Source organism: Oryctolagus cuniculus, chromosome 1 (genome assembly GCF_964237555.1).
Source record: "Oryctolagus cuniculus chromosome 1, mOryCun1.1, whole genome shotgun sequence".
NCBI classification, from domain to species: domain Eukaryota; kingdom Metazoa; phylum Chordata; class Mammalia; order Lagomorpha; family Leporidae; genus Oryctolagus; species Oryctolagus cuniculus.
In genome coordinates, this window is record NC_091432.1 from 45,437,151 (window position 1) to 45,458,160 (window position 21,010).

The 21,010-nt window shown below is 39.0% G+C and overlaps 1 protein-coding gene across 3 annotated transcripts in view; it reads right to left on the bottom strand.

The window, feature by feature from the left end:
• NELL1 (neural EGFL like 1) overlaps window positions 1–21,010 on the bottom strand; it is a 1,048,233-nt gene that overhangs the window by 740,974 nt on the left and 286,249 nt on the right. For all 3 annotated transcript variants that reach the window (XM_002708986.5, XM_002708985.5, XM_051825007.2), the window contains one exon: window positions 9,563–9,691. In XM_002708986.5, the coding sequence (XP_002709032.3) occupies window positions 9,563–9,691 (129 nt within the window). The remainder of the gene's footprint in view (window positions 1–9,562; window positions 9,692–21,010) is intronic.

A 21,010-nucleotide genomic window follows, 5' to 3' on the forward strand; every position in this document is an offset into this window, starting at 1 on the left:
AATCTCTTTTTTTTTCAGATTTTATTTATTTATTCGAGAGGCAGAGTTACAGACAGGGAGAGGCAGAGAGAAAGGTCTTCCATCTGCTGGTTCACTCCCCAAAGGGCCACAATGGCCAGAGCTAGGCCGATCCAGAAGACAGGAAGCTGGGTACTTTTTCTGGCTCTCCCATATGAGTACACTTGGGCCATCTTCTACTGCTTTTCAAGCCACAAGCAAAGAGCTTGATTGGAAGAGGAGCAGCCAGAACATGAACCAGCACCCATTTGGGATGCCACCAGCTCAGACAGAGGCTTAGCCTACTTCTCCACAGTGCCTGCCCCTAAACAAATAAATCTTTAAGAAGGTTAAAAAAAAAAAAAGAAACATTGCATGGTACTCCAGAAATACATACAAGTTTTTGATTGTACTTTTTTAAATGAGAGAACAAAGGGTATATTGGAGATTAAACAAATACAGATGAGATGATATAGTAGAAGCCACATGGAAATCTGGAGATAATGCAAACAAGAAAGCAGAAGGGAAATGGGTAGCTAAACCCTATCTAGCCTTTAAGTGAGTAAGTTTACCTGAAGCCATAGAACCATTCAGTGGGACACAAGAAAAAAAATTAAAAGTTAAAGCCTTAATATTAATGAGTGAGATTTTTTTTTTCATTTAGTAACAGGAAAAGCTGCCAAGACCAGAATCACCAAAATAAATGCTATGTCCTCCTGGACACACAGCTGGAAGGCATTTACCAACCTTATTGGCATTCAGGTATAACCAATGACCAAGTTCTGGCCAATGACAACTGGCCAGCCCTGGCCCACAGAAATCTCCTGTTGATAGTTTTCGATGCCCTTATCCATTCCAAGGAAATGTGGAAAATCATATTGCACATGGTAGGGCACAAGAGGTGGATACCTGAGTGGGTGACTCACAACTCAAGGGAGTCACCTGTTAGCTAGCAACATCCATTAAAGTCTATGTTAATAAAAACAAAAGCATCCATTGTTCCAAGCCCCAGATGATTTGTTTTGTTCTATAAGGCATTGATCAAAATGTCTCATCAAAATTAGGGGAGAACTACCTTCTTGCCATGTGATGAAAGAGAGGCATTCTGTACCGAAGAAAGCCAGGCCAGAATAAAGTCAACACGCAGCATTTCAATATTACATGGACTGGGTATTGGCAAAAATTCCACTGGCCTATAAACTCTGAACTTTTAAAAGTGGCCTTTTACCAACACTAACAAGATAAATCTGTTAAAAGAAGTGTCCAATACAGAAAGGCATGAATCAGTTTGGGTTCTCTTGCTTGTTTGCTCTCTTTTTATTTCCTTCCTTCCTTCCTCCCTCCCTCCCTCATTTCTTTCCTTTCTCCCTCCCTCCCTCCCTCCTTCTTTCTGGCATAATCTCACTTACACTTTAAAAGCTCACTTGAAAGATGTTTGGAAAGGACTATTGGAGGGAGGTACAACTTGAAGCAGGGTGGAAGCAGTGAAGATAATAAGAAATGGGTATTTGTGATTCATTTTGGCGGCAAAGCCAACAAGACTTCTGATATAGCAGACGTTGGGGGTGAGGAGAAGACTGAAATCAGGGATGACTTCTACACATCTTAGGACCTGAGCAGTTGGGGGAGTAGATGTAGCATTAGCTGGGACTGGGAGAAAAGTGCATGTACCTCTGCTCTCAGGACTCTGGAACCCACAGGAGTTTGTAGTCTAACAGTTCAGCTACATGATGAATTAACTGGGCTTCTGTGAGCTAACTTGGAAGCCTAATCGATGCTTATAACATTTTTATCACAAGCAAATAGCTAAAAAAGTCAAATAATAACTTACAGATGAGTTTATGAAACACAGTTTCAAAAAAGAACAGTGATATTTAACCTCTAGTCCTGACTATTGCCCCGGTTGGTTTAATAATAGGTTCCTTGGGGAGCACAGAATTTAACAATTAACTTCTTGGTTTGACCCACGTTCAACAACCAGGATTTGGATTTGAAATTTATTTTCTTTATGTTATAATTCTAAGAAGAAAACTGTAGAGGTGGAGAGTTAAGAAGAGCTTAAGTGGGGGTTGGATGGGGAGAGAGTAACAACAGATGCTTTTGCAAAATAATCTTCATTAAAGAGAAGCAGAGACAATTAAAAGGCCCAGGAAAAATCAGGTTTATCTGCATGAGCTAATTGGAGGAAGATGGGTTGTGAGTTATTCTAAACAGACCAAATGCTAGAGATTTCAACATAAAGAGGAGGTACAATTTCAGATACCTGGGTAACAGAAGATTTCTCCATGAGCCTTGCAGACTTAACAGAAAAAATAAAGAGGGATGCCTCAAGTATTCCCATTTCAAGCATCCTGAGTCCTTGGAGAAAAAAAAATAGGAAAAGGCCAGCACTGTGGCATAGTGGGTACAGCCCCTTCCTGTGACACCAGCATCCCATATGGGCACCCGTACAAGTCCCATCTGCTCCACTTCCAATCCAGCTCTCTGCTAATACACCTGAAAAGGCAACAGAAGTGGCCCAAGTCCTTGGGCCCCTGCACCCATGTGGGAGACCTGGAAGAAGTTCCTACCTCCTGGCTTCAGCCTGGTCCAGACCTACACACTGCAGCCAATTGGAGAGTGAACCAGCAGATGGGAGATCCTTCTCTCTCTGTAACTCTGCCTTTAAATGAATAAATAAATAAATGGGTTTTTTAAAGATTTATTTATTTATTTGAGTATAATTTGGGACATGCTCAGGCTGACTTGCCCCAAGTGGTGGAGTTGGAAGCATACCAGGGGATTCCAATTCAATCCCATCGAGGTGGCATGTACCAATGCCATCTCACTGTTCCAGGTGATCAGTTTCAGTTCACAGTTGGTCATGGTGAAGGGACTGGGAGTCAAAGGGAGCACATAGACAAGTCTAGTACCTGCTAATGCTAACTGATGGAGTAAATAAAGGGGAGAGTGATCCAACATGGGAAGTGAGATACTCAGCAGACTCATAGAATGGCAGATGTCCTAAATAGCACTCTGGCCTCAGAATCAGCCCTAAAGGCATTCGGAGCTGGCTGAAAAGCTCATGAGAGTATTTCAGGCATGGAAAGCCAAGACACTCTGGCAAAAGATCTCTGCGAGTGAGATCCCAGTGGAAAGAACAGGCCATCAAAGAAGGAGGTACCTTTCTCTGAAGGGAGGAGAGAACCTCCACTTTGACTATGACCTTGTCTAAACAAGATAAGAGTCGGAGAACTCAGAGGGCTTCCATAGCCTTGGAAACTCATGACTGGAGCATAGGGAGATTACTGATGCCATAGACAGGAGTGTCAATTGGTAAAGTCAACAACAGGAGTCACTGTGCACTTACTCCTCATGTAGGATCTCTGTCCTTAATGTGCTGTACATTGAGATTTAATGCTATAACGAGTACTCAAACAATATATTTCACTTTGTGTTTCTATGGGGGTGCAAACTGTTGAAATCCTTACTTAATGCATACTAAACTGATCCTCTGTGTAAAAAAAAAAAAAAAAGAAAGAAATTATCAATCCCCAACTTGACTCTCACTGGGATTAAACATGACAATAGGTCTGCTCTGATTTCATCATCATTTAAAAAAATCATCTATTATTTTTCACTTTATGTTTCTGTGTGGGAGCAAACTGTTGAAATCCATACTTAATGTATACTAAGCTGATCTTCTGTATATTAAGATAATCGAAAATGAATCTTGATGTGAATGGAAGGGGAGAGGGAGTGGGAAAGGGGAGGGTTGTGGGTGGGAGGGACGGTATGGGGGGAAAGCCATTGTAATCCATAAGTCGTACTTTGGAAATTTATATGCATTAAATAAAAGTTTAAAAAAAAAAAAAAAAAAAAAAAAAAGAAAGTCAGAGTTACACAGATTGAGGAGAGGCAGAGAGGGAGAGAGGTCTTCCATTCCCTGGTTCACTCCCGAGCTGGTGGCAACGGCTGGAACTGCACCGATCTGAAGCCAGGAGCCAGGAGCTTCTTCTGGGTCTCCCATGTGGGTGCAGGGGCCCAAGGGCTTGAGCCATCTTCTACTGCTTTCCCAGGCATAGCAGAGAGCTAGATCAGAAGTGGAGCAGCTGAAACTTGAACCAGTGCCCATATGGGATCCCAGTGCTTCAGGTCAGGGCTTTAACCTGCTGCACCACAGCACTGGTCCCAATAAATAAATGTTTTTAAAAATGAGCAGAGGAGAAAATGATTATGGTTTGCCAACAATGAAAAATCAGAAGAGGCTTTTGATCTCGGTGTTGCCAAAAGCAGAACTTCAGGAGGTTGAAGGCAGGATTTGAGCATAAACTGGCCAGGCAGATCACAATGTTCATGTATCTGGCAAAATCCAAAACATTTAAATGCAAAAATAAAGATGCAGAGTTACCTGATTAATCATTGGATAATTAAAAGTGTAATTAAACACACGAGCCAATTTTCCCACACAATCTCCTAAACAAGAATTTCTGAGGTCTTATTTCTATGGAAGTGCATTCATGCTTGCCTCTGACTCCATTAAATATCTCCCCGCTGGGCTATTCTGAGGGCTGCTTTCTGTTTGAACTCTGCCCTCTCTACCACTTTCCTGGCACCTAACTGCTCAAAGGATCAGGCACCTCATCATCACCTCCAGTCACGTGAAAGAAGTTATAAATCACCCTGATAACCAGTTGCTCTGCTTTCAGCTTCACAGTCTTGTTACATGAAATGATTAAATTCATACAAAGACAGGTAATTTTTTTCCAAAATACTTCCTTGAATACAGTTCCACATATATTTTGCTGAGGCAGGAATGAGTTCATCTGTCTAAATTATTACGCTCAGAGCCCACTGCCAACAATACACCCCTGGCAGAACTGATAAAACCTGGTCCTTCAATCTAAGAAACACTCTTCCCTTTCTACCTGACAATTCTCCTAAAAAGCAGGGATGCGGGAAGCACACATTCTCAGAGTTTTGGCCTCAATGATCACACGCTTCTTCAATTTCAAGAAAGATCCTCACTTCAATTATAGTAATAGTAGTGTTGATACTCAAACTGTTGTGATCTACCAAATATTTAGAGGATAAAACACAATTTGCTAATTTTTTGACATTCACTGCCTTACTATCATCTTACCTAGGAAATCCAATTGACCATACTGGTTTTGGCAGAACAAAACATAATTTATAACTGCCTGGCAGTAAGGCCAAAGTAGATTATTGACGACTCAAATAATTTGTACTTTTTCTGATGACTCTCAATGCTTGTTCTACTAAAAATGTCTTTCAGCTGTGAGCTGGCACTATCCTGATCAATTTATTTCATAAATTTATTTCATAAATTGGGTATATCAGTAAGCTTCGATGGGTTATGTACATGTAAATGATAACTCCCACTCACAAACTCTGCAAATTTCAGTGGTGTGAAAATGATTTCTCACTTGTGCTACCTTGTCCATCACCTGTCAGTTGTCACCCTGCTCGGTATCATCTTCATTCTAAGGCTCTAGCTAAAAGAGAAGCCCTGATCTGGAACACTTCCAGTTTTTATGTCAGAGAGAAAAGAAAATAAGGCAAAATCCTACAAAAACTCTTAAGTTTCTACACTGAAATTTATATCATGTCCACCCATATTTCATTGGCCAAACCTGAGGTAGCAAATATTTGGACTATTAGTAATGAAATTGAAGAGAGATGCATAAATCAGGGCATAAAGCCCCCCCGGGGCGGGGAGGAAGAGTTGGTTTTCATCTTCATTTCTCTGAGTCTTAGTGACTGCACTGGTAAAATGGTATTAGCAGTAGCCAGCACTGCCACATTTCTCACAGCTTTACTGTGAGGCTCAAAAAAATGTAACATATATAAAAGAAGTTTGAAAAATTCAGAACACTCTGCAAGTAAAAGATATTGTCATTTATCGTTCATTGTAACAGTTTACATAACTGGCAGATTATATGATGCATAGGACATTACAATGTTCTTTAGTCGTCTAAATAACTTCTTACTATAGGAAGAAAAGTTCATGACACCATATACATACAGACTTCAAAACCAAGAAGTAAAAGCAGGAGTAGGACACACCTCTTGTTATACTCTCTCCAGAACTTACTTCTAGTTGAAACTAATGCAAAGAAACTACCTTAAGATCAACTGACTGAAAATGTCATCACAAAGAGAAAGTCTCAGCGCAACAGACGCATCAAACAATAAATGCCAACTAAAGCGCTTTTCACAATGGGAAGTGCACCTGCTGGAGTTGGACAAGGCAAAATGAAATGGCCTTCTGTGAACTGTATCACAGCTGTCAAAAGGCCTTCTGTCTTTTATTGATTGGCTAGAAGTTCTGATCTCTTTCCTACTACAGTCTCCATGACAATCTGCAGAGCAGGAGTCCTTAATACACCACACTTCTGCTACTGGCCTACCAAGTTAAGAAAATCGAATGTCTTTTGTGCTTTTTCCACTGAGAGACTGAATAGGCATTACAAGATAGCCTGGACAACATGTGTAATACTTTGCTTTAATTTGCAAGCCAGTCTTGTTTATCATGGTTTTTACAATATGGGTCATTTTTACTTCATTTACAGTGGGTGAAAAATAACTTGCCTGAAGTAGTTCGTAACTGTCTCATTCTGTTTAGGCTATGGTGAGACAATGAGCCCAGCCTCTGAGAGTCCCAGGTACCATTTCTGAGTTTTTCTACCAGATCACTCCAGAAGGCAATTCTCAAGAGAAAGTTGGGTAAACGTCCAACTTTTAACCAAAGAAGAATGAGGTAGACAGTTTTTGTCTGTCCCCAAACCACACCCACCTTCTTCCTGTTGCCACAACAGATAAAGGTCCAGGTAAAGGCCAAGTTCATTTTACCTCAAAGAAGGTAAACTCCTACTCCAACTACAGGATATTGACACAGTTAACCCAAACTAGTGATGATCATGTCATTCCCTGTACCCAAAAATTTGTTTAGGGGTATGCGGAGCTGGGATGTAACCCTGGTCTGAACACTATGACATAAGTCCTCTGCACATTGTAATGCTATAATATAGGGGCTGGAGACCCTCTAGGAAGAGCTACCTTTGGAAATAAAAAGAACCACACTGTGAAGATTTATAACCCCTGCCTCTTCTCCTTTCCCTTTTATGGGGATGCTGGTAAGAGGACACCATGACTTCAGCTACGGCAGCTACCATGAAATCACAGAAGCATTAGTGCCAAGACTAAAGATTTACATGATTAAGATGGCAGAATGGAATGAGAGAAAGGCATCTGCTCTAAAAGCTGGTATTCTCTCTACTTGGTTTTGAGCGCTTCTAGTTCAGATGTCCAATATTTGATTCATGATTTACCCCTGAGTTCTACTCTTATGTGCTAGGAGGACTCCAACATTTAGCCATTTCTCCTTAGTTTATATCCTTCTTTCTATGAACAAGTCATCGGGAACTTGTGGAAAATCCCCAGGATAACAGAGAAAAGAACAAAGCCCTAGTGCAAACCAACAGAATCAAGTTAGCATCACGATTCATACTGGGTAAATGCCAGGCTCACACACCAAGACAAGCAGGACTACGTCCAAGAAAACAGTGATTTGGATCTAAAATAACTCAACATGGCCCATAAAATCAGACTTTATTTAAAAAGGCCAGGTTTACTATCACATATAGTTCTTCGAAGAGCTGATTTTGTGTAATTAAAAGGAGTATCAATGAAGAGACACAGTCAGAGTTCCTAAGACCATTAGCATCAGAAATTTTCTCCCATATTCTTCCACATATTCATAGCTAAAGGAAGGTCGAGGAATGGTGGTATCCTGATTACAATGGACAAGTAAAAGCTCTACAGTGGTGGGTACAGGATTCCAATTATTTTGATGTTCTTTCTATCATTTTTATAATTTTTCAGAGTCCATCCCCACATATAGTAAACTATTTCCTGGCTCATAAAAATTTTCAATGGAAAATGTTCTCATTTTTTAAAATTAATCTAATTGGTTCATATAAATTAGCATAAGGTAAAATCTAATATGAAAGACTGAAATTAATAATCCCCTTCCTGAAAACTAAGATATGACAACTAAGATAGTATTAAAGGGTAAGTGAAAAAGTTCATAATCAACTTGATTATGGGCAACTTGGTTCTCTCAAGTAACATGCTCCTCTAATCAAGTTCAAATCTATAAAGCAAACAAAAGAAAAAAAAAGTTTGAAAGGAAAGGGGGGAAGGGAAACCCATTCCTTAGAATATATTAATAATGAGAAGGATGGCAGTAATGAATAAAATCCTCCAGAAGAAATGTAAACAGAGGCTACCTACGAGGAACCGACCACTAGTTCTGCCTGGATTTGCAACAAAATGAATGCAACTGGAGAGCATTATGCTTAGTGAAATAAGCCAGACCCAAAAAGACAAATATCATGTTTCTGATTTGTGGTAGTTAAAATATAGAATACAAAAAAAAACAAAATAAAAATTAAAAAAAAATTTTAGTCAAAGCCAAACAACTAATCAAGGTTCCACAATATAAAGCAGCAAAATTCAAAGGAATTTACCACTGCTGACATCAATTTTTATCTTGGAATAATATCTGACCCACTTAAGAACCAAATCACTTGCAGGAGAGTGACTAAGATTTTGCAGCATTCATTCAATTCAAGACAGTTACCTTTTGATTAACAAATCACCATGGCTCAATATTTTTATCAGTGAAGACAATAGGAATGATTGGACTGACAGGAACAGGACAATACAGAAACAGCCCAGCTATCATTTTGTCAATTAGAACTTCTCTAAAGTAATGGGAGTGAACATATTAAAAATGAGTGAAATCAGATATTATAGCATTATACATGCAGAACCAGAATCAAAGCTAACCTTACTCCTCTGGTATATTGAAATAATAAGTATATGCAATGCTCACCAACAGTGAATTGGAATGCTGAACTTGCAAAGAGGTGTTTGTGTAAGATAGAGGAGTTGTTCTGTTCTGCAGAGTGGAAATGTGGGTCACTGTTGCCTGAGGCCATCAATTCACTGTCATGGTATCAACCCATGAGCCAAAGCTATGAGTCTGTCATTGTGACTCTTAGTAGAGATGGATAACTGGCAATGCTTGAATCATTCATTAAGAAACTCAAAAAATAAAATTAAAAAATCCATAATTCTCCCTTTGGTAGGTAAAGGAGATTGTATTTTGATGTAAGCAAATGTCCAAATGTCATTTGAAGAGAGAATTTATCATGTAACATTTAATTGAACTTGGAGACAACAACCTCTTCAAATAAAAATAAAAAATGATGTGTTTATGGTTGCTCTGGTGATTTTTATGTACACTGACAGCAAAACATGAGATCTGATATGTCCCTGCTGCTTCTGTTGTTGTCCTGTGTTTCATAATTGCCTTCAAAGGTCTCGCCTTCCCATGCTAAGCAGTCTGAGTAAACCAAGAGAACAGAGTGCCCTACTTAGCTGGTACTATTTCATACAGAATCCCACCACAACAAAGCCAAGTGAAACCTTTAACCACATGTACCAGGAACACATTTCTCAGCCAATTTCTCACAAATTATTTAATTAAATATCTTACCTTCACAGTAGGCAGGGTCTCCCTGGATAGAGATGTAACCATTCTTGCACTCACAAGTAGCTTTTGTATTCCAGTTTTTGCACTCTGAATTTTCACCACATTTAGGTCCTTCAGCACAAAAGTTATGACCTAGAAGAAACAAATAAAATCTTATATCAGGAAAAGATAGAATAAAATACCTCCAAATAATAAAGTATAATATATAATATATAATATATAATAATAATGCTTTATTATATGTCACTATGCATGAAAGCATACCTTAGCAATATACAAGAATGAGCTGGGTAGAAGGTGGGAGAGTAGAAACAGGAAATTTTGGACTGTCCCATGCTGAGATACATTTTTCCCTAATACTCAAATTTACCAAGCTCATTCCTACCTAAAAACTCTAAAAATTCTATCTAAAACTCTGATCATGATGCTTCTTTTTAATACCTTCTTACATGACTTGTTTGTAAAATAATTATTTATTATAAAATTTATAACACATAGAAAGTAGTGTATCAAATGAATGTGATTATATATAAAATAAAATAAATACATACAGGATATTATCAGTATCCCTTGTCTACATCTCTTCAATAAATTCCCCTCCTAACCACCTCAGATAACTATCCTGAATTTTGTGTTAATCACTTTATTCCATTTTTTTTTTCGGACAGGCAGAGTGGATAGTGAGGGAGAGAGAGAGAGAGAGAAAGGTCTTCCTTTGCCGTTGGTTCACCCTCCAATGGCTGCCGCGGCCAGCGTGCTGCGGCTGGCACACCGCGCCGATCCAATGGCAGGAGCCAGGTACTTATCCTGGTCTCCCATGGGGTGCAGGGCCTAAGTACTTGGGCCATCCTCCACTGCACTCCCTGGCCACAGCAGAGAGCTGGCCTGGAAGAGGGGCAACCGGGACAGAATCCGACGCCCCAACCGGGACTAGAACCCGGTGTGCCGGCGCCGCAAGGCGGAGGATTAGCCTAGTGAGCCATGGCGCCGGCCTTTATTCCATATTTTCATAGTTTTATCATATATATAGTTTTATATTGTTATTCCTAAACAATATATTTTATTTTACCACTTTTTTGAATTCACATGAATGAAATCATAATTTATGTATCTTCTATGGTGTACTTTTTCAATGCATATATGCTAACGCCAACAGCATTTTTCAATGCTGTGTCTTGCTCCATAGTACAAATATTCCATTACACAACAAATGTATATTTAACTTTTTTGCAGGTTTTAAATTACAAACAATGCGGTTATATAATATCAATGGAGCACTTTTTAAACCACATTTGATATTTTATTCAACATTCTTTCTTTTTAGAAAAAAAAATATTTTTTGAAATGCAGAGAGAGACACACAAGAGAGAAAGAGAGTTAATTCCCCAAATGCTCACATCAAAACCTGGAGGCCAGAACTCCATCTGTGTCACCGATGTGGGTGGCTAGGCCAAGCTGGATCAGAAGCAGAGGAGCCAGGACGCAAACTGGGCACTCTGATACAGAGTGCCGACATCCCAAGAAGTGACTTAAGCCGCTGTGCCAAATGCCTGCCCTCACTATTCCTTCTTGAATCCCCACCATTCCTTCCATGAAAATTAGTTTTCTTCCAAAAGTATCCCTTTAATGTTTCTTTGATGATGGTCTTTTGCAAAGACTGTGTTCTATTTTGTCTAAAAAGATCTATAGAACATCCTCATACTTGAAAAATAGTTTTATTAGGTATAAAGCTATTTTAGCTCAACATTTTGAAGATATTAGTCCATCGTTTGCTAGTTTCTATTACTTCTGCTTAGTACTTAGTTGTTAATCTAACTGTTACTCCTTTATGGCAACTCCTTTCTTGAGTGGCTATTTTTAAGATCTTTTTTGTTGGTTGGTTGGTTGGTGTTGCTTTGATTTGGTTTTCCATTATTCAATTTTATTTAAAGGTAACTAACTGTGATTATTTTAAGATTCCTTGGGATTCCTGAATCTGGGGATTGATGAAAATTCTCAGGTATTAGAAAATTCTCAGGTATGCCTCCTCAATGATTCTCTACCACTTTCCCTGTCCTCTCATTTTGGAATTCTAATTAAATAAATGTTGTTTCTTTGTGAGCTCTCCTCCATGTTAGACTTGCTTTTATATCTTCTATTTCTTTTTTTTTTCTTTATTCTGAATTCTCTGTAACTTTCACATTTGTCTGTCAGTTTACTCATTCTCTCTTGAGCTGTTTATATCCCATTTCAGTTCTCGATATCAGTTTTAATTTCACTTACCTTATTTTTATTTTCTAGAATTCTATTTCTTTTTCAACTTGCTTAAATACACTTGATACTATCCTATTGTTTCATTTTTTAACTTTCTCCTCGGGGCGGAGCCAAGATGGCGGAATAGTGACTGCGCGCACCGATAGTCTGGGAAAATTTAGTTTAATAAAAGGGGAGTTACGGTAGCCTCAGAAAAAAGAACCAGGAAAATATTGCAGAGGAAGCTCTTCTGGATCAAGTGGCTGTGAATCGGAGGACCTACTGGGAGAACAAGGTCGCCCACTGCGCGGAAGCCGAGCCGCGGGACCGAGCCGCGGAAGCCGCAGGGTCTGCGCCAGTGCTCCAAGGGGAGTGCATGCCACACAGACAACAGCGGGGAGACTTGGGACGTCCAGGGCTCCGAGTCCACACATCGGCGCTGGAAGGGGAGGTGAGCTCAATATCCCGAGACATTGGTGGGGAAACGGGGGTCAGAATCTAGAGGGGGGCCAGAAAGTGCAGCAAACTCACCACCGGAAAGAAGGAAAAAAAAAAAGCTTCAGGGGTTTCTCTTCCCCCTAACCTTGCAAAGGTTGCAGGGCTGCAAGGCTTGAAGAATTCCCAAGAGACAAAGAGCAGGCCCCCTCTCTGGATTTACATATCAACAGCGGAGAGCTAAGGAACTGAGTCACTACAATACAGTAGCCTAGGCAACCCAGTGGGAGTCCAGAGGAGCCTAACCAGACTCTGGGGGTAGAACCCAGAAACTAGAAGCTAAATACCATCAATTCTGCACAGCCATGCCATGCAGTGTTACTTACCCCCTGAATAAATAAAATAAATAAATAAATAAAAAGAGAGATTTACCACGCATAACCTGAGGGTGTCACCTTTGCACACCCTTAACCAGGAAGAACCAAGCACAGCTCTCAGCCTGCACCCATCTCAGGCCTCCAAGGCTCCTCCAACAGCAGGCAGTCCACTTAACATGGACATAGTATAAAATAAAAAAAAAACTAAAAAAAAAAAAAACGCACAGTGACACAAGAAGAATTAACTATGCCAAGTAACAAACACAGAAATCGAGCGAACAAGATTAACGATGACACTATGATGCCTCCAAATAAACAAAACACCCCAAACCAAGATTATGAAGATGATGAGATAGAAGAAATGCAAGATACGGATTTCAAAAAATTTATGATAAGAACATTTAGAAGTTTTCAAAAGCAAATCCTTGAACTACAGAAATCCTTATTGGACAAGATTGAAAATCTCTCTCGTGAAAATGAAATTTTAAGGAAGAATCAAAATGAAACTCAGAAAGTAGTAGAACAGGAAAGTGTGATAGTGAAGAGAAATCAAAATGAAATGAAGAGCTCAATAGATCAAATGACAAACACATTAGAAAGCCTTAAAAACAGAATGGGTGAAGCAGAAGAGAGAATATCGGACTTAGAAGATAGAGCACAGGAAAACATACAGTCAAACCAAAGAAAAGAAGAGGAAATTAGAAACCTAAAAAATATTGTTGGGAATCTACAGGATACTATTAAAAAAAACAACATTCGAGTTCTAGGAGTTCCTGAAGGCATGGAGAGAGAGAAAGGATTAGAAGGCCTTTTTAGTGAGATACTAGCAGAGAACTTTCCAGGTTTGGAGAAGGACAGAGACATCCTAGTACAGGAAGCTCATAGAACCCCCAATAAACATGACCAAAAGAGATCCTCACCACGACACGTGGTAATTAAACTTACCACAGTGAAACATAAAGAAAAGATCCTAAAATGTGCAAGAGAGAAACGTCAGATTACTCTCAGAGGATCTCCAATCAGACTCACAGCAGACTTCTCATCAGAAACACTACAGGCTAGGAGGGAATGGCGAGACATAGCACAGGTGCTAAGAGAGAAAAATTGCCAGCCCAGAATATTATATCCTGCCAAGCTCTCATTTGTGAATGAAGGTGAAATAAAGACCTTTCATAGCAAACAGAAATTGAAAGACTTTGTGGCCACTCGTCCAGCCCTGCAAAAGATACTTAAAGATGTGCTACACTCAGAAACACAGAAACACGGCCATCAATATGAAAGAAGGGAAAGGAAGAACACCTACCAGTAAAAGAGCATGGGAAGCTCAAAGCATATACTAGAAAATATTTCCAGGAAAATGGCAGGGCAAAGTCACTACGTATCAATAGTCACATTGAACATTAATGGTCTGAATTCTTCAGTTAAAAGACACCGTTTGGCTGACTGGCTCACAGAACACAACCCAACTATTTGTGGCCTACAAGAAACACATCTCTCTAACAAAGAGGCATGCAGACTGAAAGTGAAGGGTTGGAAAAAGATATTCCATGCCAACAGAAACCAAAAAAAAGCAGGTGTAGCCATATTAATATCAGACAAAATAAACTTTAATACAAAAACTGTTAAGAGAGACAAAGAGGGACACTATATAATGATTAAGGGTTCAATTCAACAGGAAGATATAACTATTATAAATGTATATGCACCTAACTACAGGGCACCGGTTTATCTAAAAGATTTGTTAAGGGACTTAAAGGGAGATTTAGATTCCAATACAATAGAACTGGGGGACTTCAATACTCCACTCTCAGAAATAGACAGATCAATAGGACAGAAGATCAACAAGGAAACAGCAGATTTAATTGACACTATTGCCCAAATGGATCTAACAGATATCTACAGAACTTTCAACCCTACATCTACAGACTTCACATTCTTCTCAGCAGTGCATGGAACCTTCTCTAGGATTGATCACATACTAGGCCATAAAGCAAGTCTCAGCAAATTTAAAAGAATTAGAATCATACCATGCAGCTTCTCAGACCACAGCAGAATGAAGCTGGAAATTAGCAACTCAGGAAACCCCAGAAAGTATGCAAACACATGGAGACTGAGCAACATGCTCCTGAATGAACACTGGGTCATTCAAGAAATCAAAAGAGAAATCAAAAACTTTCTGGAAGTAAATGAATACAACAACACAACATATCAAAACTTATGGGATACAGCAAAAGCAGTATTGAGAGGCAAATTTATAGCAATAGGTGCCTATATCAAGAAATTGGAAAGGTACCAAATAAATGACCTTTCAGCGCATCTCAAGGACCTAGAAAAACTGCAGCAAACCAAACCCAAATCTAGTAGGAGAAGAGAAATAATTAAAACCAGAGAAGAAATTAACAGGATTGAATCCAAAAAAAAAACACTACAAAAAATCAGCCAAACGAGGAGCTGGTTTTTTGAAAACATAAACAAAATTGACACCCCATTGGCTCAACTAACTAAAAAAAGAAGAGAAAAGACCCAAATCAATAAAATCAGAGATGAAAAAGGAAACGTAACCACAGACACCACAGAAATAAAAAGAATCATCAGAAATTACTACAAGGACTTGTATGCCAGCAAACAGGAAAACCTATCAGAAATGGATAGATTCCTGGACACATGCAATCTACCAAAATTGAACCATGAAGACATAGAAAACCTAAATAGACCCATAACTGAAACAGAAATTGAAACAGTAATTAAGGCCCTCCCAACAAAGAAAAGCCCAGGACCAGATGGATTCACTGCTGAATTCTACCAGACATTTAAAGAAGAACTAATCCCATTTCTTCTCAAACTATTCAGAACAATCGAAAAAGAGGGAATCCTCCCAAATTCTTTCTATGAAGCCAGCATTACCTTAGTCCCTAAGCCAGAGAAAGATGCAACACTGAAAGAAAATTACAGACCAATATCCCTGATGAACATAGACGCAAAAATCCTCAATAAAATTCTGGCCAATAGAGTACAACAACACATCAGAAAGATCATCCACCCAGACCAAGTGGGATTCATCCCTGGTATGCAGGGATGGTTCAACATTCGCAAATCAATCAATGTGATTCACCACATTAACAGACTGCAAAAGAAAAACCATATGATTATCTCAATTGATGCAGAGAAAGCATTTGATAAAATTCAACACCCCTTCATGATGAAAACTCTAAGCAAATTGGGCATAGAAGGAACATTCCTCAATATAATCAAAGCAATTTATAAAAAACCCACAGCCAGCATCCTATTGAATGGGGAAAAGTTGGAAGCATTTCCACTGAAATCTGGCACCAGGCAGGGATGCCCACTCTCACCACTGCTATTTAACATAGTTCTGGAAGTTTTAGCCAGAGCCATCAGACAAGAAAAAGAAATCAAAGGAAAACAAATCGAGAAGGAAGAAGTCAAACTATCCCTCTTTGCAGACGATATGATTCTGTACTTAGAGGATCCAAAGAACTCTACTAAGAGACTATTGGAACTCATAGAGGAGTTTGGCAAAGTGGCAGGATATAAAATCAATGCACAAAAATCAACAGCCTTTGTATACACAAGCAACGCCATGACTGAGAAAGAACTGCTAAGATCAATCCCATTCACAATAGCTACAAAAACAATCAAATACCTTGGAATAAACTTAACCAAGGACGTTAAAGATCTCTACGATGAAAATTACAAAACCTTAAAGAAAGAAATAGAAGAGGATACCAAAAAATGGAAAAATCTTCCATGCTCATGGATTGGAAGAATCAACATCATCAAAATGTCCATTCTCCCAAAAGCAATTTATAGATTCAATGCAATCCCAATCAAGATACCAAAGACATTCTTCTCAGATCTAGAAAAAATGATGCTGAAATTCATATGGAGGCACAAGAGACCTCGAATAGCTAAAGCAATCTTGTACAACAAAAAACAAAGCCGGAGGCATCACAATACCAGATTTCAGGACATACTACAGGGCAGTTGTAATCAAAACAGCATGGTACTGGTACAGAAACAGATGGATAGACCAATGGAACAGAATTGAAACACCAGAAATCAACCCAAACATCTACAGCCAACTTATATTTGACCAAGGATCTAAAACCAATCCCTGGAGTAAGGACAGTCTATTCAATAAATGGTGCTGGGAAAATTGGATTTCCACGTGCAGAAGCATGAAGCAAGACCCCTACCTTACACCTTACACAAAAATCCACTCAACGTGGATTAAAGATTTAATTTAAATTGACAAACAAAAAAGCAGTCTGCACCCTAATGTTTATTGCAGCACAATTCACAATAGCCAAGACCTGGAACCAACCTAAATGCCCATCAACGGTAGACTGGATAAAGAAATTATGGGATATGTATTCTTTAGAATACTATACTGCAGTAAGAAACAACGAAATCCAGTCATTTGCAACAAAATGGAGGAAACTGGAACACATCATGCTGAGTGAAGTAAGCCAGTCCCAAAGGGACAAATACCATATGTTCTCCCTGATCGGTGACAACTGACTGAACACCAAAAAGGAAACCTCCTGAAGTGAAATGGACACTATGAGAAACGGTGACTTGATCAGCATAGCCCTGACTGTTAATGAACAACTTAATACATTATCCCTCTTAGTATTTTTTTTGTCTGTTCTACTTAATATGACAGGTTTAATTCTGTAATTATCACACAGTTATTCTTAAGTGTTGAAAATTAACTGAAATGTGATCCCTGTTAAACATAAGAGTGGGAATAAGAGAGGGAAGAGATGTATAATTTGGGACATGCTCAAGCTGACTTGCCCCAATTGGTAGAGTTAGAAACATACCAGGGGATTCCAATTCAAGCCCATCAAGGTGGCATGTACCAATGCCATCTCACTATTCCAAGTGATCAATTTCAGTTCACAATTGATCATAATGAAAGGACTAAGAGTCAAAGGTGCACATAAACAAGTCTAGTACCTGCTAACACTAACCGATAGAATAAATAAAGGGGAGAGTGATCCAACATGGGAAGCGAGATACTCAGCAGACTCATAGAATGTCAGATGTCCTAAATAGCACTCTGGCCTCAGAATCAGCCCTAAAGGCACTCGGATCTGGCTGAAAAGCCCATGAGAGTATTTCAGGCATGGAAAGCCAAGACACTCTGGCAAAAAGATCTCTCTGAGTGAGATCCCAGTGGAAAGAACAGGTCTTCAAAGTAGGAGATAACTTTCTCTGAAGGGAGGAGAGAACCTCCACTTTGACTATGACCTTGTCTAAACAAGATAAGAGTCGGAGAACTCAGAGGGCTTCCATAGCCCTGGAAACTCATGACTGGTGCATAGGGAGATTACTGATGCCATAAACAGGAGTGTCAATTTGTAAAGTCAACAACAGGAGTCACTGTGCACTTACTCCTCATGTAGGATCTCTGTCCTTAATGTGCTGTGCATTGAGATTTAATGCTATAACGAGTACTCAAACAGTATATTTCACTTTGTGTTTCTATGTGGGTGCAAACGGTTGAAATCTTTACTTAATGTATACTAAACTGATCCTCTGTGGAAAAAAAAAAAAAAAAAGAAATTATCAATTCCCAACTTGACTCTCACTGGGATTAAACATGACAATAGGTCTGATCTGATTTCATCATCATTTAAAAAAAATCATCTATTATTTTTCACTTTATGTTTCTGTGTGGGAGCAAACTGTTGAAATCCTTACTTAATGTATACTAAGCTGATCTTCTGTATATTAAGATAATCGAAAATGAATCTTGATGTGAATGGAAGGGGAGAGGGAGTGGGAAAGGGGAGGGTTGTGGGTGGGAGGGACGTTATGGGGGGGAAGCCATTGTAATCCATAAGTCGCACTTTGGAAATTTATATTCATTAAATAAAAGATAAAAAAAAACTTTCTCCTCACAATTTTTTAAACATATTTCACATGCATATTTTATATGATGTTGATAATGTAAATCTTTCATCTTTGGGCATCTGATTTTTTAGTTTGTTGTTCATGCTGAGTATTATGGCTGATCTGTTTGTGATTTTAGTGATTTTTTTAAATTTGTGAGCACAAATTTTTACAATTTAATCTTTGGGGATTATTTTAGGTTTTAGTTTTAAAACTGCATTTCTTCAGAGAAGACATGTTAGCTTATGTTAGGTGCCTAAGGCAACTATCAACCCAAGATCACTTTCAACTACATTTTTGCCTTGAGGCAAGAGAATTGAGCCACACAGGTAGAATAAATTCTAGCTCTAAGTTCGAAGGAGTGCAAAATTTCCCCAATCTCGAATCTATGCCAACAACCAAGTTTCCTTCCAAAGAGTAGATTTTTCCTACTTTACTCACTGAGGTATATATGCTTCAAGATTCTTGCCTTACACATCTCACAGTATTCACAAGCTGTCTCCTACAGTGTTGTTGTTGTTGTTCAATTTGAAAGGCAGAGTTCCAGAAAGAGAGGAAGAGATAGGGAGGTCTTCCATCTGCTGGTTCACTCCGCAAATGGCTGAAATGGCCAGGGCTGAGCCAGAATGAAGCCAGGAACCAGGAACTTCATCTGGGTCTCCCAGGTGGGTACAGGGGCCCAAGATCTTGGGTCATTTTCTGCTGCTTTCCCAGGCGCATTAACAGGGAGCTGGATGGAAAGTGGGGCAGCCGGGTTTAAAGTAGGCATTTATATGGGATGCTGGCACTGCAGGTAGCCGGTTAACCTGCTATGCCATAGCACTGGCCCGTCTCCTACATTCTTACACAGTGTCCTGTAGAGGTCAGATTCTAAACGATCAAGGACTAAAAATTTCTTCAGGGCAAATCCTACTCCTGTGTATTTGCTTATCATAATGGAATTGTTGTACTTTTTCAATATTTCTGGTCTCTGATTTTTCCCCTTACTCTGGCCAGCTCCACGGAGTTTTAAAAAAGAAAACGATTTACATATTTTACAGGCTTTTTAGGTGAACTAGAAGGAATAGGTTACACCTACCACAAAAGTTGTGCAGTCCAAATATGAAGATACATTAAGACAATTTGTCACCTTTAAGTCAGTATATTTTAGTAAATAATTATGCTACATCACATATTGTGAGATCACAGGAAATCAAGATCCAGAGATCAGGAGACCTAATTTTTAATTCAAGGTCTGCAGTTAACAAACATCATAAATCACTTTGCCTACATACAAGGAATAGATGACATCAATGATTTTCAAATTTTTTATCCTCATAGCCTTAAACACCAAAGAGTTGTTACACAAGGTTCAAGAACCACGCCCCTGGGGCCGGCATTGTGGCGTAGTAGGCTAAGCCTCTCCCTGCAGTACAGGCATCCTATATGGGTGCCAATTCATGCCCCAGCTGCTGTTCTTCCAATCCAGCTCTCTGCTTATGGCCTGGGAAACTTGAGGATGGCCCAAGTGCTAGGACCCTACACTGCGTGGGAGACCCAGAAGAGGCTCCTGGCTCCTGGCTCCTGGCTTCAGATCGGCGCAGCTCCAGCCGTTGTAGCCTCTGGGAAATCAACCAGTGGATGGCAGGCCTTTCTCTCTGTCTCTCCCTCTGTCTGTTATTCTACCTTTCAAATAAATAAATAAAATCTTAAACAAAATAAGACTTCTGCTCCTGATCTAAGTAGCTGAATAGTTATGAGTTCATGTTTTAATATATTAATAATGTGAAAAATTTCTAGCTTAAAAATATTGAAATCATTTAACTAGAACAGTAAATTCAGTTCCTTTTAGTTTTAGCATTCTAGAACTACTTTCATTTGAAATAGAACCTTAAACTAGAAATATTTAGGATATACTTAGTCTAGGAGATGAGAATAATTGCAATTAAATAATAATACAGTTAATGCACCTGTAATATGTCTGTCATTATACCAGATGTTTTAAATGAGAATGATATTATCTAGCTTACTAATGTGTTGGTGAAATACTTAAATGGGTTAAGTCACATAAAGCATTGAACAATTCCTAATACAAACTAATAAAATCAATAAATGGCAGCTACCATGATGATAATAATGATTACAATAATAAAGCTGATAATAGTGACAAAAGTGACAAATAACTTAATAATCTGTTTTTTTGGACTTCAAAATAACAAAGGAGAAACTCAAACTCATCAACACCTAGCTAATAAGTGGCAATGCTAAGATTCTAAGTTCAGTTTAGAAAACTACTAACCAGATGCTTCTCAGTATGTCATATACCCTCTCAGATAGCAAACCCTAGTGCTTAAAAGTGAAAGATTCAGCCATTACTTGAGACATTAGAGAGCAGATACCCAGTGCTACGTGATCATGGTGTCACATCCAGTCTCACTACCTATGACCTATTAACCCAATTAAAGTCAGAACAAGAGTTTAACTTGTTAGAAATCTGAACTATCTG